Source organism: Euleptes europaea, chromosome 19, assembly GCF_029931775.1.
Source record: "Euleptes europaea isolate rEulEur1 chromosome 19, rEulEur1.hap1, whole genome shotgun sequence".
Lineage (NCBI taxonomy): Eukaryota > Metazoa > Chordata > Lepidosauria > Squamata > Sphaerodactylidae > Euleptes > Euleptes europaea.
In genome coordinates this window covers 9,623,484-9,645,901 of record NC_079330.1, presented here as the reverse complement: position 1 = coordinate 9,645,901, position 22,418 = coordinate 9,623,484, and the positions used below count along the sequence as shown (strand labels likewise).

At 46.4% G+C, this 22,418-nt stretch overlaps 1 protein-coding gene across 1 annotated transcript in view; it reads left to right on the top strand.

Moving 5' to 3' along the window:
• Positions 1-9,212: 9,212 nt before the first annotated feature.
• The window catches only part of MEGF6 (multiple EGF like domains 6), a 155,737-nt gene continuing 142,531 nt past the window's right edge, over positions 9,213-22,418 (top strand). The window contains exons 1-2 of the mRNA XM_056865531.1: positions 9,213-9,283; positions 17,447-17,556. Coding sequence (XP_056721509.1) covers positions 17,484-17,556 — 73 coding nt within the window. The 5' untranslated portion in view covers positions 9,213-9,283; positions 17,447-17,483. The remainder of the gene's footprint in view (positions 9,284-17,446; positions 17,557-22,418) is intronic.

The following is a 22,418-nucleotide window of genomic DNA, read 5'->3' as shown; positions in this document are numbered from 1 at the left end:
ATTGAAAACCCTTCTCTCCCCAAACCCTGCCCTCCCCAGGCTCCACCCCCAAAATCTCCAGGTGTTTCCCAAGCCGGAACTGGCAACCCTACCAGGGCTAGCTTTGCCTCATCAGATTCTGGAAGCGAAATAGGACCAGCCCTGGTTAGCACTTACACCAGCAAGGATTCTTAGGCTTTTGATTTTTAGAAGGGGGGCAAAAAAAGGGTTGCCAACCTCCTGGAGATCTCCTGCTATTACAACTGATCTGCTATTACAACTAAGTAGCCCAAAGCTACTTAAACTGTGGGTAACCAAATGTGGGGGTTGTGAAACAAGCACATCCATCTCATTAGTATGCAAACTTGCTTTCGTCTTTAATAAATGGTAAAATTATATGTAAACCAAAGAATTGTTTTAAAATAAATTTCTTTATGATTTATTATCAGTAAATGTTTGATTTGTATACCTATTTTATATACCTACATGCCCGGGGTCATATAAAAATTTCTCGGGTGAAAAGGGGTTGCGAGTGGCAAAAGTTTAAGAAGCCCTGCTCTAGCCATAGAGGCCAGTTCCCCTGGAGAAAATGGCTGCTTTGGCAATTGGACTCTATGGCATTGAAGCCCCTCCCCTCTCCAAACCCTGCCCTCCTCAGGCTCCACCCCCAAAATCACCAGGTATTTCCCAACCTGGAGCTGGCAACCCTAGGCAAAAACCTTTTAAATGTGTCTTTCATAAGGCAAAACTGGCATATTAAAATTAAAAATCCCCCCCCACCATACTTTCATTGTAACTTTTCTATCATCAGCTCTAAAGGTACATATTAGAATTTCTCTTGGGACAGTTTCTGAGTTAACACATGCATAGGATGAAGCTACAAACATTCAGATGAAGCTGGATCTTTTGTCTGAGTCAAATTTCTCCAAACCTGAGAGGTGGTGGAAGGGATTTCTGACTGTCAGCAGGAGAAGAAACGGGAGAGCATGCGAGTGGGAGGAACAGGAGGGAAGTTTTGTCACCGTCCTGAGATTCCAGCTGCTTGGTTGAGAAAGGGTTGGGGAAGCCAGAGAGAGCGCGTGTAAGAGAGAAGATACTCCTGCAGGGTTGTGCAGAGAGAGGGTTAATGGAAACCTCTCCCCATTGTGCAAAGGAGCGGTGGAATTCATTGTGTCCTACTGGAGGTGGGGTTTCCCTTCTGCTGGGAGGGTCCGATGGGCAGCTACCTTGAAAAAGTGGAGCCGAGTTTTGGAGACCCCCAGATGGGGCTGCTTCTGGGACGGAGCCTGCTTTTTGCAAACTGCCGGCCCTCCAGGCGTTCTCGGACCCCCTTGCGAGAGCCAGAGGGGAAAGCTGCTGTGCCAAACGTTGACCTAGTCCTGGCTTGGGGTCCATCTCTGTGACACCCACCCCCATCCCACCTTTTCCACGAACGTGAGAACCCAGAGGGGGATTTGCCTGTACTGAATGCCGGGAGGAAGTATCCCGGAGTGACCAATACTTCTCTCAGCAAGGGGGGAAAACTGTGTGACTTCCAAAATGTGTCCTCTGTAAAGGGAGGGGTGAAAAAAACCCTGGCTGGGTCAAAAAGTAGCGATGAGATTCTTTCCTCTCTCTCTTTCTCTGAAGAGCAACGATTTGCCAGAATAGTCACTTCTTTGGAAAAACAGGGATACTTTGTGGGGGCTTGCAGGCACCACCCTGGGTAGCCCTGGATGCGATGGAGTTCCACATTCTCACCTTATCTTTCATCTTTGCCCTGAAGCTGCCGTTAGCCGCCTATGGGAACAAGCTGCTACCGCACATGTGAGTATTTAAACTTCTCTTTGCTTTGGGATGGTTGTGTTAACTCAGCAGAAGATTCGAGTTGCTCTTTGGGGATGGTAACGGAGAGTTTTACTGGTTAAGAGACCGAGGGGTGGACTCCACAAGTCCTGGATCTAGCCTAGGCTGCAATCTTAAGCACATTTGCTAAAGGTTCCCGCGAATCCAGAGGGACTGTGAGTAGAGGATCGTGTTGTAGGTGGCCTTAGGTAAGGTCAAATCTTGCCCTTGCAGTACCTCGTCCCTGCCCCCAAAACGTGGCGATAATTACAATACTAGCTTCATAGAATCGTAGAGTTGGAAGGGACCACCAGGCACCAGGGCCATCTAGTCCAACCCCCTGCACAATGCAGGAAATTCCAAACTATTTCCCCCCCACATCCCCAGTGACCCATACTCCATGCCCAGAAGATGGCAAAGGTGCCCTTCCTCTCATGATCTGCTTCCCTGACAAGGTTGTTGTAAAAGACCTGGGATAATGTATGTAGGGTGCTTTGATTGTTCTAACATGCGTATGGTGTGTATTGTTCTAACGTGTATTATGTGTATTGTTTATTAATGCCAGTAGCATATCTTCTTGTCATACAGTTAGTAAGATTACAGGAATCTGGGAGGGAGGCAAGGCTGTTCTGCTGACAACATGAAGATAGATCACAATGGGTAGCTGTGTTAGTCCATCACTAGCAGTAGAAAAGAGCAGGAGTCCAGCAGCACCTTAAAGACTAACAAAATTTCTGGCAGGGTCTGAGCAGCTCACTTCTTCAGATACAGCTAGAACGTGATTCCATGTATCCTTAAGTAGAGTCGAGCGAATTAGGCACGCAATGGCAATGTAAATGTAAAAAGCAAGTAAATGACATTAGCAGGCCTGATTGGGTTAGGTGTGATATGCAGAGGGGTAGTAGGCATGGAGAAATCAGCATTGGTAATGAGACAGGAATCCCAGATCTCTATTCAGTCCAGGAGAATGCATCGTCTTGAGCTTCATTATTAGTTGTAATTCAGCAGTCTCTCTAATCTCCCTTGGAAATCCCTTTGTAAGAGAACTGCTACTCTTAAATGAGCAACTGAATGTTGCTGATCACATGTTCCTGTCCTGTTATCTACAAGCAGCTATTTAGCTGATGAAACTTTTCCAAAGGGGGTGGGGGAGAAAAACGGCTCCACCTGGTTTAACATCTGCCACAGACATGGCATCTAGATGGCTAAACGTGCCCACAAGAGCATGGCATCCTTCACCTCGTTCTCCATTTTATCCTCACAACAACCCTGAGAGGTAGGTTAGGCTGAGCGGGCGTGACTAGCCTGAGGCCCCCCAGTAGGCTTCCATGGCAGAGTGGGATTTGAATCTGAGTCTCCCGGATCCTAGTCCAACATTCTAACCACTACACCACTCTGTGTGTGTTAAGTGCCGTCAAGTTGCTTCCAACTCATGGCGACCCTATGAATCAAAGTCCTCCAAAATGTCCTATCGTTGACAGCCTTGCTCAGATCTTGCAAATTGAGGGCTGTGGCTTCCTTTATGGAGTCAATCCATCTCTTATTGGGTCTTCTGTTCCTGTGGCCTTCAACTTTTCCTAGCAGGATTGTCTTTCCAAGTGACTTTTGTCATATAATGTGACCAAAATACAATAGCCTCAGTTTAGTCATTTTAGCTTCTAGTCAGTTCAGGCTTGATTTGATCTATAACCCACTGATTTGGTTTTTTTTTTTTTTTTTGGCAGTCCACAGTAGCTCTCAATATGTGGTTATTGTGATGTTTTAGTTGTCTGTAAGCCGCTTTGAGTGTCTCAGCTGGAAAGTGTGGGTAGAAATTATGAAGGTGCGTAAAAAGTAGTCCCTTTAATTTCCTTTAGATCGGAATGGATTCTTGAAAATCTCTAACAATAACCATTCTGGTGCCTCAGCGTTTCGCCTTTGTTTTGCTGCACCATTCTGTGTTATTGCCATTTGACAGATGGGAAAACTGAGGCTGAGCGTTACATAAGACAATGACCACCTGCTGGCACATTACAAATGCAAACTAGTTTGAAACCCTTTTTGAACTTTCTCAAAGTGTTCTAGAAACAGTTGTTTATAAGGGTGCTGAAAATTCTTTTGTCAAGACGGGCAACATCTCCCAGGGCTGCAGTTCTGCGATTTCCTCAGCTGGAAACAATGAAAGCCAAGTTGCAAACTGGTTTACATTGGTGAGGGAGAAACATGCTGCCAAAAATGGGATTTGAATCCCATTTCTGGTCCAAATTAAACACACTTCCATTGAGAATCAAACCAGGGTAGATGCTGGTAGATTCGGGAATGAATGTCGTTTGTTGTTTTATTGCTAAACATCAGTAGAGGGGCTATAATTCAGACTGGGGAAGAGGAAGGTTTCTAAAAAGCTTTTCCATTGTCATTATCAAATCTCCCCCCCACACACACACACACATGCATGTCTTCTATTAGGTAAAATGTGCAGTCCAACTGAAACCAGGGATATGTCAAAGGAGAAAGAGTTATACCTCACCCCCTACTTGAAGTCCCAATCCAATTCCCCCCTGAGCTTCATGTTTATCACTAAAAAATATCCATGCTGGAGATCTGATCATATCTTATTTGGTTTGACGCTCAATTACACTGAATTATGGGGTATAACATCAGATGTTCTGCTGGCCTAGGGGTAGAATAGGGGTTAATGAAAAAAACAACCTTGAAAATAAATTACACTTGGGGAAAAAACGGAATTATCTTTGCACCTTCTCTTATTCAGCTTGTGACAGAATTTAATGGCCAACATTTCCCCACTGGTCAAGCTCCTGTGCACTTAAAACTTTCCGACCAGCAGAAATTCAGCAGCTAAAACTCTGTGTGTATTTTTTATTTTCCCACATGGAAACAAACAGAGGCGGGAAGCTAGTGACTCTCTAATTGAAAAGACTGTTAATTTTTATGAGAGCTGTATTCACTTCCTGCCTCTTCCTCCTTTTCCTTTTTTCTTGTTAGCTTTAGAAGCGTTTTGTATTGTAATTAAAGGTTATGGGTTTAGCCTGGCATACTGTGCAGATCTTTGGAAGGATTCCGTACAAGTCTTAGTTCCAGCCAAGACAGGCGTCCTCCTCTACTCAGCGATTTTCTTTTTCTGTTTTCTTTTGTAAACCCAACTAGCGTTGAACAGCGCGCTAAATGCAAAACCATCATTTCCATATGTTGTTATGGCAGCCGGGGCATCTGCTCGTGTGGGAGCTTTGAAAAACTCTCCCAGAATTTCCCTGTTCCTGGAAAACTCATTTGCTTTATAAGCCTAGAGGTTTAAGGCGAGGATTGTTTGGAATTGCTGAATCCTAGTATCTTCTGAGAATGCCAAGGGCTGGATGTATGAGTCTTACAACCCAGTCGAAAGCCAGAACGCTTGGTTTGAAGCTTGTTCTGACCTAATGAAATTGACTGGCCAGTGAGACGTGTTCCAGGTTAATGGGATTGTGGAGGGGCGGGGTGGTGCATATAGAAATTGACAATGTCAGTTTCATTCAGGTCCCCCCCCCCCCCCGTCCATTAGCTTTTCTTGGTGTGGGTAGCCCAAAGCCCAAACGTTATGCGAGAACCTCGATCTGATCTCCTAACTTGCATGTAACTTTTTAAAAAGCAGACACCGGAATATGGGAATGGAATTTGGATCGAGGCCACGGTGCTGAAGAGGAGAGGGTTACCCTTCTGGCTATTTCCTTGATAGCACCCCCAGCACACACACACACACAACACTGTTAGGTCAGTCGGGGAAAAAGACAGTCACCCGTATTACACCTATCTTTTTTCCCCTTACTGGATTTAATCGAAGCCCTGAGGATCTGAGAAGAAATGAGTTAATACCCCCCCACGCGCACATATACAGAACTCTGTTAGCTCAGTCTGGGAAAAGACAGTCACCTGTATTTAGTCACCTGTTGCCAGGTCCCTCTTCTCCACCAGCAGGAGGTTTTTGGGGTGGAGCCTGAGGAGGGCGGGGTTTGGGGTGGGGAGGGACTTCACTGCTACAGAGTCCGATTGTCAAAGCAGCCATTTTCTCCAGGGGAACTGATCTCTGTCGGCTGGAGATCAGTTGTAATAGCAGGAGATCTCCAGCTAGTACCTGAGTTACTTGCAGTATCCTGGTGGGAACAGTTGAAATGTTGAATTTGTCTGTACATTCTGTGTATTGATAATGTTGTATCCTGTATTGGAACCTTAATTTGAAAGACCACACACAGCTTGATCTCCTATCAGTTTGAGAAAGAGACTGTATTTAAATTGGATAACCTTATGTGCATATAAGAGAAACTTGAACTAAATGGAACTGATGAAGAATACAGAAACGATCGTCTTCCTAGCAATTTCTATATGAAGAATTCCTTGATGCTTGGCTCTTAAACTAGCATTTTGTACCTTGGACATTGAAAGAGTTTTGTATTATATTGTGTGTTTGTTATATGTTAATTTGTACACTTGATACACTTTGATACACTTTGTCACACTTGTGTGTTGTCCGTTATATCTCAGTAATTCCAGCAATTCCTGCACTTTTCTTCCTTACCTGTGGTATCAGTGCAGTGGTGTTTATTTTGGTTGTTTACTACCTGGAGGTTGGCAACCCTACCCGTATTACACTTGTCTTCCCCACCCCCCTTACTGGGTCTAAAAAAGGTGGGGGATAGAAAACCAAGCACCGGGAGGTGTGACCTAGTGATGAACAAGCCAGAGGTCCAAGCCATGTTGAACGAGAGAGGTGAGGACAGGAAGCACAACTCGAGGGCCAGGGGGCATGTTGTACGAAGGAAAGGGACACAAAGGAACCTTCCCCGTCTTGGAGTCGTCTCGTCTTGCCATTCTGCTGTTCTTCTCTGAATGTGTGCAGAGAAGAGGCAGGAAATAGGGTGGCCTTGCTTATCCCGCACGTGAACCGTCAGCAGGGCTTTCCAAGAAACAGCAAAACGGAGACCATATAGGGGCGGAGGACCCAGTGGGCAGGACTCCGCAAACCCGCTAGAGTCGCCCAACCCAGAGGTCGAAGACCAGGGCAACTGAGAACGAAAGAGATGAAGTTCTCTGCTTCTCCCAGCACAGAAAGACAAAGTCTTTCCTCGTCCAAGATGCTTCTTGTGTCCATTTCTGTAGCACACACATGAAGCTAATAGAAGACTGAAAAATTGTTTAATGCGGGAATAAAAGGAGCTCCCATGTTTTCACCCCCTGACCTGGATAGCTCCAGGCTAGCCTGATCTCGTCAGATCTCAGAAGCTAAGCAGGGTCAGCCCTGGTTAGTATTTGGATGGGAGACCACCAGGGAATACCAGGGTTGCTGTGCAGAGGGAGGCACTGGCAAACAACCTCCGCTAGTCTCTTGCCATGAAAACCCAAAAAATGGGTCGCCATAAGTCGGCTGCGACTTGACCGCACTTTACACACACACACATGTTTTCACCATATTTTCTTCCCCTTGAATATCTGACAATCCAGATTTCAAAATTGTCTTGGCTTTCAGCGGACCTTGATATTCAGCAGAACTCTTCTTTTTTTGGTATGCGCAGATATCAGTTGTTTGGCTCTGTAAATTGAAGAGTTTGTCAGTTGGCGCTAGCCAGGAGCTGTAAATTCCCGTAGACACCCTATCTCTTAAACAAAAAGCTCGGGCAGATGGATGTTCATAATCCACAAACTGTAGCCAATTGTGGATTGTCAAATATACAATTTTTGGAACCGCTCGACAGCGTATCCATTTGGCAGCCCTACGCACCGTCCGTGATCATGCGTGTCTGTGTATCATGGTAAAGAAGAGACGTGTAAGGCCTCAGCTGCCGTACGGGTTTGTTCCAAAACTGCCTTGTGCCCTTTTAATCTGTTAACTTTCATCATCGTCAATTAATGGAGCTGCTTCCTTGACAGACCCTTTGCTTGATTTATTTTGGCACGTCTCGCCTCCGTGACCCCTCCCTTTCCTTACTTTCCAAAGACAATGGATGTCGCCCACCAGACAGGTTTCGCTTAATGAAAAAATTAACTTGACAATAAACAAACAATTCTGTTTTCATGCAGAGGTGCTGTGAGCCAACTTGCCGTCAGACGTGATCAGCGCAACGTTGAGTGTCCTTCGTCTACTCTAGAACATTGTGTAGATCTGAGTGGTGCATCCCAGAATCCTTTGCCACGTGCGCAAAGGGTGTTCGGTGCAACTCCTTAGATTGTGCATGGTGTCATGAACACCCCTAAAAATATAGTGTTACTCTAGCTGGTCAATTGGGCTACTATATTAGGATTGTTACCTTATCAGGGAGCAGGAATCAAAAAGCCATCTGGCCGTTAAAAATACCTATGGGTCAGTTTGCAAAAACTGAGGCTGTTTTCTTCTCCACTGGTACATCATCCAGTTTAATAAATGCCATCATGTGCAAACAGTGGCCTTCTACTATCTACACTGAAGAATTCTTGAGAGAATCAATGAACACAAATCTAGCATAACAAATCTAGCATAAGAAACTCAGAAACCAATAGATGAATGTTTTAATCTTCCTGGACACACTTTTGCATATCTGGAAGGCACTGGTTTACAAACAAGCTTCAAAAGGAAAGGTGTGAAAGTACTAGATTAGAACTCATCATAAAATTGAACACTTTCTGTCATCCTGGCTTAAACTAAAACTTGGCTTCCCTCACTCATTATAATTTCTAATAATCCAACAGGACCATCTTTTTAGAAATGTAGGCCTTTAATGCACGGGTTATTTCCATCACCGTACTTTGGGACCTTGTTTTCATTATGCATGTATTTGGGGCCTTGTTGAAGAAGAAGAAGAAGAAGAAGAGTTGGTTTTTATATGCCGACTTTCTCTACCACTTAAGGGAGACTCAAACCGGCTTACAATCACCTTCCCTTTCCCACAACAGACACCCTATGAGGTAGGTGGGGCTGAGAGAGCTCTAACAGAGCTGTGACTTGCCCAAGGTCACCCAGCTGGCTTTGTGTGTAGGAGCGGGGAAAGAAATCCAGTTCACCAGGCTAGCCTCCGCCACTCATGTGGAGGAGTGGGGAATCAAACCCGGTTCTCCAGATCAGACTCCACTGCTGCAAACCACCACTCTTAACCACTACACCATGCTGTTTTCATTATTCATTTCCCGACCTTTAGAAGTCGCCTCACTCTCCCCTCGCATTTTTACGCATTTTGTGGATGCTGTTTTACCCCAGGTTTAATGTCTGCATAGCAACCCTGGACTTCTTTGGTGGTCTCCCACCCAAGTCCTAATGGACCCTGCTTAGCTTCTAGGGTTGCCGGCTCTGGGATGGAAAATACCCATGTACCCATGTGTTTTCTTTCTTCCAACCCCCTCTTTACAGGCCAAATGTCTGTGCTGAGCAGGAGCTTGCGATGGTGGGACGGTGGCAGCCGCGTGTCCAAGCCTATTCGCGATTGGTCAAAGTGTGGAAGCCGGGATGTGGAGGGCAGCCCTGGTGCGTGGCCTACGAGCGGAGGTAGGTGCTGACGCTTCCATGAATTTGTGATTGATTTAGATCACCAGGTCACCTCGTCCCCAAGGCTCTTGGGGCTGGGAAACTTAGCAAACCTGCTGCAGGCACACCTTGGCCATTTATGCTTGATAATTAGCAGTACGTTCCAGGCTGAAGTGCCCCATGTATTTATTTTTTTTAGTTTTTCACGCTGAACTGTCATTCAGGAAGTGACTGCGAAGCTGGCGCATACCTGCTTCGCATTTCTGAAGAGTCCCTTTAACGTGCCCTTTTGTGTTTGCTCCACCCCTGCCTCGAAGAATCCCCTCAAGGAAGCATGCCAAATCACAGCCGTGAGTTAGCTATGCAAACGGCGGTTGGCTAATGGAAGGAACGAAGGAGCAGGCGAGTGGGGCGGTGGTGAAATTTCTCATTTTGCTTCGGGACTGTGAATAGGCATTTGAAAAGTTACGTTTGAAAAAAGAGCTTTGAGCGAGCATCAAAATTGACCCTGCAAAAATGGCGTAACAGAGGTGTTTTGCCAGTGCCTTTCTCTGCATAGCGACCCTGGTATTCCTTGGTGGTCTCCCATCCAAGTGCTAGCCCCTGCTTAGCTTCTGAGATCTAAAGAGATCGGGCTACACCACGTTGCCTCCCCAGAGTAACTGCAGCTTGTCTAATAGCTCCTTGGCCAGAAGACTCGAAGGCAGGAGCAGATTTACTTCTTCTTAAGGAGTTGTGGGCGGGGAGAGAAACACTGCCTTTGCAAATAAAAGTGCTCCAGACGCTGTTGTTGAGACCCCCGCTGTTGTGGCATTAGTATCTTATATGCGTGTGTTATATAAAATGATTTCCGTTTTATGATCTTATTAGCCTCCTTGAGGGCCTACATTGGCGGAAAGGAAGCTTAGAAGTCCCCTAAAGAAATGACTTATGGTTTTGGAAATCTCTAAGGACGGAGGGTTAATGCCAGATCAGGGTTGGCCACGCTGATGATAGTGCACCGGTCCCTTTTTCTCCAGACCGAGGGGCAGGTCTTTGTCCAAACAACTGAGGTATTGCTGGGGTGAGCAGTGTGGAAGAAGGCAGTAGGCATGGCTTATATGGACTCTGATCTGGAGAACCGGGTTGGATTCCCCACTCCTCCACATGAGCGGCGGAGGCTAATCTGGTGAATTGGATTTGTTTCCCCACTTCTACACATGAAGCCAGTTGCGTGACCTTGGGGTAGTCACAGTTCTCTCAGGACTCTCTCAGCCCCACCTACTTCACAGGGTGTCTGTTGTGGGGAGAAGAAGGTGATTGTAAGCCGGTTTGATTATTCTTTTAAGTGGTAGAAAAAGTTGGCATATAAAAACCAACTCTTGTTCTTGTTGTTGTTCTTCTTGTTGTTGTTCTTCTTCTGCCACCTTGCACTGAATCAGACCCTCGGTCCATCAAAGTCAGTATTGTCTACTCAGATTGGCAGTGGTTCTCCAGGGTCTCAGGCAGAGGTCTTTCCCATCACCTCCTGCCAGATCCCTTAACTGGAGATGCCGGGATTGAACCTGGGACCTTCTGCATGTTAAGCAGATGCTCTGCGTTGAGCCCATGCCTTCCAGATCTGCACAACCACCAGCCAAATCCCTGAGATGCTGCCAGCAGCACTGCTGGAGCTTGGCCTGCTCCAAGCATATTTGGCAGGTGCAACCCTTGCCTCCCTCCCTCCACCGTTTCACTTGCTGGCACGCACCCTCTTTCCAGGTAGGCACTGCATTCTTTGTGGAGGCACTTGGGCCAAAAAAAAAAGATCGCCTATCCCTGTATTTGATAAATCTAGGTCTGCTCTGCACATGACATTTCCTACATGAAAGTAATCTGTGTTTGTGTGTGCGGCTGATGAGGAACGAGCGCATTCTGCCCTCCCCCCCCCCTTCAAACCGTGCTCGGGCCGCGTTTCAGATTAAAGCGGGGTGCTGTCGACAGCCCGACTGCTCGGTTTCAGCGGCCGCTGACTCTCTGATGGGGAGTTTGTTAACAGCAGATACGCTCCAGTGATCTTTTGGGGGCGCCTGGGATCACGGGTGGAGGAGGCGGGCAGTGTGCTGGGTGGTGGATATAAACAGCGAAGCACGATGAATGTAAGAAGATCGTGCCAAAGGTCCACCTAGTCTTCATCTTCCGTTTTTAGCAATAACTGACCAGAGGCTTCTTATGTGTTCCCAGCATATGGTAGTCAGAGGTGTGTTAACCTCTGCACATGGAAAGTCCCTTTAGCTATCGTGGCTTAAAGACTTATCCTAAGAACATAAGAACATAAGAAAGGCCAGGCTGGATCAGATCAACGCCCATCAAGTCCAGCAGTCTGTTCATACAGTGGTCTGATTCAAATTAAGGCAGCTTCATGTGTGTTCATGCATGTGTTTAACAGCATGTACATGCAGGCAGAGTCTGTGCATATGTCCACTGCATGCGCACAGGCCTGCTTGCATGATTAGGTGCTAATTGTGTGCACAAAACCTATGAGCATATAGTTTTGTATCGCCTCTTGTTTACACACACTTTTAAATGAGGAGTGTAGCCTAGCCTAGAAAAGATTCTGAAGTGTAAGGTTGTGTCACTGGCCACCAAGATCAAGTTAATTCATGCCAGCGCATTCCCTATTACTATGTATGGGTGTGAAAGCTGGACATTGAAGAAAGCTGACAGGAAGAAAGTAGATTCCTTTGAAATGTGGTGTTGGAGGAGAGTGTTACGGATACCATGGACGGCCAAAGAACCAAACTAGTGGGTTCTTGATCAAATCAAGCTGAACTGACCCTAGAAGCTAAAATGACTAAACTGAGGCTGTCGTATTTTGGTCACATTATGAGAGTCACTGGAAAAGACAATCGTGCTAGGAAAAGTTGAAGGCAGCAGGAAAAGAGGAAGACCCAACAAGAGATGGATGGACTCTATAAAGGAAGCCACAGCCCTCAGTTTGCAAGATCTTAGCAAGGCTGTCAAAGATAGGAAATTTTGGAGGACTTTGATTCATAAGGTCGCCATGAGTTGGAAGCGACTAGACAACACTACACAGACACACACAGAGAGAGCCTAGTATCTGTTTTCTGAAAGGGTGCCTTGGCCAAGCAGTTAGGGAATCTGCTCCTCTTGTTGGCTACACAATTCTTTAGCTTGGCTTCATTTCAGCCTTAACCTGTCCCAAACTTTGTAAGACAGTCAGGTCTGATTAAAATGGTAAAACGCGGCTTTTAAGTCCAGCCTTGTGTTTAAGGAATCCCGAGCGCCCTGTAATTGTCGACAGTTAGCCTGTCCATGAGCTCTGCCCACCGGTAAGAATCGGTAGCGAACGGGAACCTCTGCTACATGTCAGCATATTTTGTCTTGAAGTCTGGGTCTTTGTCTAGCAGGGGAAGCGCTTTGAAACGTAACGGGCCTCGCCTGCCGTCTCAGGAACTTCAAAGGCTCTGAATTCTCCAGTCGCAAAGGGCTTGTTCAGTTCTCTCTTGCAGTGTGACTTTTCCTTTGTGGGTTGTAAATCAAGGAGCAAAAATGTAACAGTTCTCTTCTCTATTAGGAAGTAGTTGCTCTTTTCCTGTTCAAAAAAGGCTGAATTTTTTTTGTGATAAGAAAATGGGGTTTTTGCACTAAGAGCAGATTATTGTTAAAACTCCCCTTGTGCGCTGGGGTGTCTGTAAGCATCTTCAGACGACTGTACTACCACACTTTCCAAATTCAAACTTTCCAAAAGGCAGCAAGTAAATCTGTTCTTAAATCTTCCCAACCACCTCAATGTAACAAGGTGCTCAGACAGGTCTGTTGTCAAATTCTGGCCAGTTATGCATGGCTGTTTCCTCGTGGTCACCCTGCCAGCGTGGTGTAGTGGTTAAGAGCAGTAGTTTGGAGTGGTGGACTGGAGAACCGGGTTTCATACCCCACTCCTCCACATGAGCGGCGGAGGCTAAGCTGGTGAACTGGATTTGTTTCCCTTCTCCTACACATAAGGCCAGCTGGGTGACCTTGGGCCAGTCACAGCTCTCTTAGAGCTCTCTCAGCCCCACCTACCTCACAGGGTGTCTGGTGTGGGGAAGGGGACAGAAGGTGAATGTAAGCCAGTTTGATTCTCCTTAAAAGGTAGAGAGAATGGGCGTATAAAAACCAACTCTTCTTTTTCTTCTTCTTCATGGGGTCTTTGCTTTGATTATGCTTGCATTTTCTGACCATCAGAGATTGCATTGCTCTCCCCCCCCCACACGTTTCTGTGCATTTTGCTCGTGTTTTCAGGATTTGTGTTTAGCCAGCATCCAGAAAATGTGGGGAAACCTTGGGGAAACACAGGGGGAGAACGAGGCAACCTCTGACGGCCGGAAAATGCAAGCATAATCCAAGCAAAGCCCCCAAGTAGTCGGCGGGGTGACCGCGAGGAAACAGCCATGCATCAACAACCTCTGTGTGAGCCAGCGTGGTGTAGTGGTTAAGAGCGGTGGTTTGGAGCAGTGGAGTCTGATCTGGAGAATCGGGTTTGATTCCCCCACTCCTCCACATGATTCTTATCTGGTGAACTGGATTTCCCCACTCCTACACATGAAGCCAGCTGGATGACCTTGGGCAAGCTACAGCTCTGTTAGAGCTCTCTCAGTCCCACCTACCTCACAGGGTGCACATAACCTGATGGGGCTGGGGGAGCTTTTCTCTGAGAAGTACTGTAGGGTGGATTGTTTTTTTTTCCCGTGGTCAATACCTACAGTTATGTGCTATTTTCAGACTGGCCTTTTCAGCTCAGACCAGAGTAACTAGGGTCACATTAGAACTTGTACAAGACAACCCAGCTGTTCCGTCGTCCCGCACTCCTCTGCTCTCCTTTCTACTCCTCTGGGCCTTGTTAAGCAGGCTATTTTGTCCGGCTTAGTTTTCAGCTTTTGGTACAGATGGAATATTGAGCAGTTTGTCTTTTTATGGGTCATTATTGCAGACCACGGTATAATGAGATCCCCCTCTTCTTTTATACGCTTTTATTGGAAGTCCTATTTGGTGTTAGCGTAGCACGGTAGTTTTCCAACTACTAGACTGCTGTGTCTTGCCACGGAACCTTGCTGCATTGCAGAAGATTTTGGGACATGGTCTGTGGTTAGGGTAGCCAACCTCCAGGTGCTGAATAACGTTAGTTAGGAACAATAAACAGCACCAAAGCTCAGTTTTCATCTTTGGTTTAACATTATTAATAATTCTTTATATTAAAACTGAGCTTTGGTGCTGCTTATTGTTCCTAACCTCCAGGTAGTGGCTAGAGATCTCGCGCTGTTGCACCTGGTCTCCAGGCGACAGAGATCAGTTCCCCTGGAGAAATAGTTGCCAACCGCCAGGAACTAGCTGGAGATCTGCTGTTACAACTGATCTCCAGCCGATAGAGATCAGTTCACCTGGAGAAAATGGCCGCTTTGACAATTGGACTCTATGGCATTGAAGTCCCTCCCATTCCCAAACCCCGCTCTTCTCAGGCTCCGCCCCAAAAACCTCCCGCTGGTGGCGAAGAGGGACCTGGCAACCCTACCTGGAGAAAATGGCCATTTTGGAAGGTAACTCTATGTCATTATACTCAATTGAAGTCCCTCCCCAAACTCCACCCCCAAAATCTCCAGGTATTTCCCAACCGGGAGCTGGCAACTCTGTCCACGATGCACCCATTTCATATGGGCCAGTGGCTCGGATCCTTCAATCTTATTAGAGATATGCAAAATGTATCCTTTTACTTATGCAGGGTTTTCCATTTTCTGACCTGTTACCTCTGAGAGCTGTTGAAATGCCACAGTGGGACCCAGATAACCTTTGTGTTTTAGGAGCAAAGCGATTACCAAGTGGAACCACGGCATTTGGAAACCTCTATCATTTTGTTGTCTTATTCCTGGATTTTGCACAGAGTGGTGTGCGTGTGTAGTTTGCTGCGCGGGGCAGATTGGCCATTATGGCCACAGGGAAGCATCCCAGCTAGGGCTGCCAACCTCCACATACTAGCTGGAGATCTCCTGCTATTACAGCTGATCTCCAGCTGACAGAGATCAGTTCCCCTGGAGAAAATGGCCGCTTTGGCCATTGGACTCTATGGCATTGAAGTCCCTCCCCTCCCCAAACCCTGACCTCAGGCTCCGCCTCAAAAACCTCCCGCCGATGGCAAAGAGGGACCTGGCAACCCTAATCCCAGTGGGCCGATGGCCGGGGGGGAGGGGTTGTGGCTTGGTGGCAGAGCATCTGCTTAGCATGCAGAAGGTCCCAGGTTCAATTCCCAGCATCTCCAGTTAAAGGAACCAGGCAAGTAGGTGATGCGAAAGACCCCTCCCCGAGACCCTGGAGAGCCGCTGCCCGTCTGAGTAGACAAGACTGACTTTGATGGACCGAGGGTCTGATTCAGTAGAAGGCAGCTTCATGTTTTCATGTGTTCATTTGGAGGGGCTGTGTCTCAGTAGTAGAGCATCTGCTTGGCATGCAGAAGGTCTCAGGTTCAATCCCCAGCATCTCCAGTTAAAGGGACTAGGCAGGTAGGTGATGCGAAAGACCCCTGCCTGAGACCCTGGAGAGCCGCTGAAGATCTGAGTAGACAATACTGACTTTGATGGATCAAGGGTCTGATTCAGTAGAAGGCAGCTTCATGTGTTCATGTGTTCATTTGGAGGGGCTGTGTCTCAGTAGTAGAGAGTCTGCTTGGCATGCAGAAGGTCTCAGGTTCAATCCCTGGGATCTCCAGGTAAAGGGACTAGGCAAGCAGGTGATGTGAAAGACCTCAAAATCTCCTGCTGGTGCTGAAGAGGGACCCGGCAACCCTATCCAGGGAAGATTTAAAACAATCAGTTAGGGTTGGGAACTGACTTCCCTGTCCTATGAATATGAGATCCAGTGGGTTGTAGTGGTTAAGAACGGTGGACACTAATCTGGAGAACTGGATTGGATTCTCCACTCCTCCATATGAAGCCTGCTGGGTGACCTTGGGCTAGTCACAGTTCTCTTCAAACTCTCTCAGCCCCACCTATCTCACTAGGTGTCTGTTGTGTAAAGGGGAATGGAAGGTGATTATAAGCCGGTTTGATTCTTCCTTAAGTAGGAGAGAAAGGCGGCATATAAAAACCAACTCTTCTTCTTCTCCTTACTGAGCCATGGAAACTTGCTGGGTGACCTTGAGCCAATCACTCTGTCTCAGCCTGGAGCCTACGGAGTAGTGGTGGGTTATAATAAAATGGAAGTATGTTCTCTTAGAGCTCTCTCAGCCCCACCTACCTCACAAGGGTGCCTGTTGTGGGGAGAGGAAGCTGGTTTGATTCTCCTTAAAAGGTAGAAAAAAATCTGCATATAAAAACCAACCTCCTCCTCCTCCTTCCTCTTTGGCATTACTTTACTTCTGCCTCCCGTGTTCCAAGTGTATCTTGGGATTCACTGCTGCATGCATCTGCACACAGTGAAGGAAGACCGCAGAAAGGTATTAGAGCCTTCTGTCCATTCCTATTGGTCATCTCCAGGCTACCCACCAAATGAGAGTATCAAAGGCAGAAAGTGTGGAAACCAAACATTTGGAGTTCCCTTTGCAACAGGGGGAAGAACGGATCAGATAGCACAGATGTGTTCGATCTAGCCAGCAAACTTTTCCTCTCCGAGGCATCTTTCGGGTTCCTCACATTAACATGCACATTTTAAAGCGGATTCCGTGATGTTAAAAACAGGCTTCGTTGAACTTAGAGCAGAGCGGTGCGGAGGGAGATTTCAACAGCGGGAGATGCAGATGGGTTTTCCCTACTTTACTAGCTGTTTTGCAGTTTGATGACTAGATATTGCTTTTCCAGACGTGTCTTTCTCTCTCTTCATGTTTTAACTGCTTGTAATCAAAAGTGTAAAATACTTCTTATTTTCCGTAGTTGAGACACATCTCTTCTCTTTTTCTTTTCCTTACAAAGGGGCTTGAATGAAACCAAATGATACGTTATCATCCGTTGCCAGGGCTTCATAGATTGATGGAACAGTTCAAACTTTATTTATGGGGGTGCAGTTATCATTGGTGTGGCTGGAAGTTATGTGCACATAATTTGATGGGGCTGGGGGAGCTGCTCTCTGAGAAGTATTGTAGGGTGGATTTTTTTGTGGTCAATAGCTACAGTTAAGCCCAGATGTGTCTGTGACTGAGCTGTGCGCACAACATAATAGTCTGCATGCTTTCTATTTCAGGACGGTGTATTATGTGGAAAACAAGCAAGTGTACAGCATGCAGTACCAGACTGTGTACAGATGTTGTTCGGGATGGTCTCAGCTTGGCGGAGACTCCGGCTGCCGTTACCGTAAGTGACCATGGACAGTTGAAGAGGTTCTTAGCCTTTAAGTAACTCATGTGCTTGTTTACTTGTGTATGAACACGTGAAGCTGCCTTATACTGAATCGGATCCTTGGTCCATCAAAGTCAGTATTGTCTCTCCAGGGTCTCAGGCAGAAGTCTTCCACATCACCTACTTGCCTGGTCCATTTAACTGGAGATGCTGGGGATTGAACCTGGGACCTTCTGCATGCCAAGCAGATGCTCTACAAACTGAGCCACAGCCCCTCCACGGCAAAATCAAATTTATTTTCATGAGTGACTTCGGTTGAAAATTGGGGAGGGGGTGTGGCTCAGTGGTAGAGCATCTGCTTGGCATGCAGAAGGTCCCAGGTTCAATCCCCAGCATCTCCAGTTAAAGGGACTAGGCAAGTAGGAGATGGGAAAGACTTCTGCCTGAGACCCTGGAGAGCCTCTGCCGGTCTGAGTAGACAATACTGACTTTGACGGACCAAGGATCTGATTCATTATAAGGCAGCTTCATGTGTTCATGAGAATACAAAGTCTGGACTCTACAGAACCAGATCAACCCCAGTGGTTTCTTTCAGCTGGCCACAGCTTTCCTGTAAACATCTGATTCTTTTCACTGGAAACGCTAAGGATTAAACCTGAGATCTTCTGCCTGCAAAGCAGGTGCTCTAGTATCAAGCCACTCTCTAGCATCCTTGCTTGTAATGTTCTATTTTTTGCATAAGACCACAGGAAGAGAATAAAAGAGACCTTACGCTGATCAAAATACGACTGCTTTCTCATTCAAATGCCCCTAAAATAAGGAGGCAATCCTATGGAGCTAAAGGAAACTCTTCCTTAGCCGAATGCCGAAAGGGCAATTGGCAGAAAAAGGCCTTCTCTCAACTCAAAAAAACAAATTGACGGCTGTGACAGTTTTCCTGCAGAGGAAGTGCATAATAGCATTCAGGAAAGCTACAGGAGGAGTAGCGAAAGAGCCGGCCTAAAGAAACATCTGAACTGGGTCGTTTGAACCACCAAAGTTGGAAGGAGGAAACGTATCGTTTGTAGAAGGAAAAGCCGTACGCAGATAATTAGTAGGGACACCGATAGGAAAGCGTTCTGTGGACAGCAGCAATTATCTCTGTTCGTGAAAAGAAGGAATTGTATAATTTTGTAGGCAGAACAAAGCTAGGGATGTGCCTGAGAACTGACAGGGGCCAATCGGGATGAGATCCTGTCTCTTTAAGCTTTTACAAACCAGAGTCCTTTGTTTTCCCTACCAGGGCAAAGTATGGCTTCAGGGGAGTGATTTATGTTGGGAAAGGTCACAGGAGGAAGGATTGAATCCTCCCTCTCAGATGAAACTGCTTTTTACTGAGTCAGATTGTTGGTCTGCCCAGTTCAGTATTGGCTGTGGCTTTCCAACAGCCTTTCCCACCACTTGCTGTAGAGTTGCCAACTCCAAGCCGGAAAATTCCTGGAGATCTGGAGCTGATGCCTGAGGAGGGAGGGGTTTGGGGAGGAGAGAGACCTCAGTGGGGTACAATGCCATAAAGTCCACCCTCCAAAGCAGCCATTTTCTCCAGAGGAACTGATCTCTGTTGTCTGGAGATCAGTTGTAATTCTGGGAGACCTCCAGGTACCACCTGAAGATAGGCAATTTGAACCTTCGACCCAATAAACCTTTGTGGGGGGGATTTTCAACCCGGGTCTCCCATATCCTACTCTTAGGCCATTTATGCATGGGAGTTTTACCTGCACCAGCAGTCTCCAAGCTCAAATCAGGAAGTATTTGAATCCCCACCCCTTGAAATGCTGCTTCATAATTGGCTGTAGTGAGAGAAAAGTATCCCCCCAACCCAATTGCCGCATAAAAAAGCATTTTAAGGACATAAAACAGAAAATGGAGCAATCTGAAAAGGTGTGTGTGTGTGTGTGTGTGTGTGTGTGTGTGTGAGAGAGAGAGAGAGAGAGAGAGAGAGAGAGAGAAATCCATGTCTTGGTTTTAATAAGCCTTTATTTTGCTCAGAAAGAGTTCTGAGGAAGCAGGATCCCTGCCTCTTTACACCCTGCTTTGTAACTCTGCAACTGCTTTGTTCTCTGTGAGAGAAAGCAAGCTTCCGTGTCCTGCACTTTGTGCTATGCACGGGGATTTCCCCCGGGCTGAGCTCAGGGGAGAGGGAAGAATCGGGTTAACAGAGGAATGGGAAGTCCCAGGATTTGTGAGGGCTGGGAGCGAGGTCATCTCTAATGGACGGAAAACTCATGCATAACTCCAAGGAGCAACCAAGACAGACTGGGGGCGAACGTGAGTGAAAGTACCATGCATAAGCGACCTTACACTCTTAGCTGCTACACCATACTGTATCTCCTTGGAGGGCCTCCCTCTTCTGCTACAGCAAGAGGGCTCATGCATGACAAATGCTGGAGAAAAAATAAGAGCCTTCCAGAGAGAAGTCTGCTGCAGCAAAAATAAAAAAAGGAGCCTTTTGGCACCCTAAAGACCAAACTGATGCATTATAAGCTAAGCTGTCACCACGCAAGCAGGTATAGCCTGCCACGCTTCTGTCCTAGGCTCGGCTGGACGCTAGATAAGCACATTCACAACGCTGGTGATAAGCAATACATAATCTTTGTTCTGCTTAGCTAATCTACCGGCAATGAATAGGAAGCCATTCTCCTTATTAAGGCCAGATGAGATGGTGCCAAGCTTTCTGGATGGACTCTTATTCAGAAGTTTCCTACGGGAGTCCCTCGGAAACTCTTTTCTTGAGTAATGGTGAATTTCAGCTTAGTGACAGGACGTTCTGGGAGATCATAATGTTCCAGGGATTTCCGAATATTCCCATTTTCATGTCAGTTTGGTGTCTTTTTTGCGAAGACCGAACTGTTTGCCTTACAGTAAGTAAGTAGTGGTGAGGCATTGTTGGTAAATGAAATCATGTATTATGTTGGAGTATAAACAAAGGAATGAAGCCCCCTTGGTGATATTAGGTTCCGTGGTGTTCTTGCCTGAGTAAATATGGGGAGCAGAGATGGCATCTGGGGTATGAGGTCGGGCCTCATTCTTGCTTTTGTTGAACAGCTGTTTTAGATTAGGGGGCAGTTGGTAAGTGGGGGCAGGCCTACCTCTTATGTCCAGAGCAGGGGAAGTTTCCTTGTCCAAGACAGCCAGTGAGCCATCAGTGCTATGTCGGTAGGGTTGCCAGGTCCCTCTTTGCCACTGGCAGGAGGTTTTGGGGGCGGAGCCTGAGGAAGGCGGGGTTTGGGGAGGGACTTCAGTGCCATAGAGTCCAATTGCCAAAGCGGGCATTTTCTCCAGGGGTACTGATCTCTATCGGCTGGAGATCAGTTGTAATAGCAGGAGATATCCAGCTAGTACCTAGAGGTTATGCAAAAATAATCAACACTAGGCTCAGTCCTACACATATATTCAAAAGGAGACAGTCAATACAAAAAAGTAGGGCAAGCAATATCTACAAGTGAGCGATAGTCAAACAAGAGAACATAGTACAACAAGTATCAAAGAACAAAGTACAACAAGTATCAAAGAACAAAGTCAAAGAACATTATATACAAAAAATCTATGTCTAATGTTTCCCTCTGGGTCTTTAAGACTTTCCTGTTATTATATCAGTCTTTGCTGGTCCAGAAAGTGGAAAAGATTCCTGTAGATTTTTTATAGGGTCCGTGTCAGGAATCAGACTCTTTAATCCGTTAGCCGTGTGCTGCGGGAGATTCAAACGAGGACCAAGCTGGCACTTAATGCCAAATGGAAACGTCTTGTTACTTAATGCTACAAAGATAAAAAAGAAGAAGCCATTATTGGTGAAAACGTCTGTTACCTGGAAGACGTTTCCATTTGACATTAAGTGCCAGCTTGGTTCTCGTTTGAATCTCCCGCACACGGCCAGCGGACTAAAGAGTGATTCCTGACACGGACCCTATAAAAAATCTACAGGAATCTATTCCACTTTCTGGACCAGCTCTTACAAAGACTGATATCATAACAGGAAAGTCTTAAAGACCCAGAGGGAAACATTAGACATATATTTTTTTGTATATAATGTTCTTTGACACTTGTAGTACTATGTTCTCTTGTTTGACTATTGCTCACTTGTAGATATTGCTTGCACTACTTTTTGTGTTGACTGTCTCCTTTTGAATATATGTAGAACTGAGCCTAGTGTTGATTATTTTTGCATAGCCAGTTAGCATCGCACTGTGAATTGTTTTGCAGTACCTGGAGGTTGGCAACCCTATATGTTGGCGAGGCTTTAGCTGCAAGTTATATATGACATGATACATGTGAAATTTACAATCCCTTCAGCTGGAAGCTGTAACTGACAAGATACATCTGAAATTTACCATCCCTAATTTGTGCCCAGAAAAGAGCCCCTTGACAGAGTGGTAACTGCAGTACGACAGTCCAACTTCTGCTCACGATCCAAGTTCGATCCCATAAGAACATAAGGAAAGCCCTGCTGGATCAGACCAAGGCCTATCAGGTCCAGAAGTCTGTTCACACAGTGGCCAACTAGGTGCCTCTGGGAAGCCCACAAGCAAGACGACTGCAGCAGCACCATCCTGCCTGTGTTCCACAGCACCGAATATAATAGGGATGCTCCTCTGATTCTGTGATTCTAACCAGTGACCCCACCAGCAGCAAACATCCCTACCTCCCCCTATCCCTGTTAAATGTTACTGATCTCTTTGTGCTGCCAGTGCATTTAGGCGCCGTTAGGTCAGCACCCGTTTTAATGCCCCTTTTGAGAATCACAATACCTTCTGCAAAAGGAAAGCTGGAAAACAAATAGAATAATGTCATGGAAACAAACAGGAAAATGTCAGTGAAGCTACACTGTGGGGAGAGGTCTG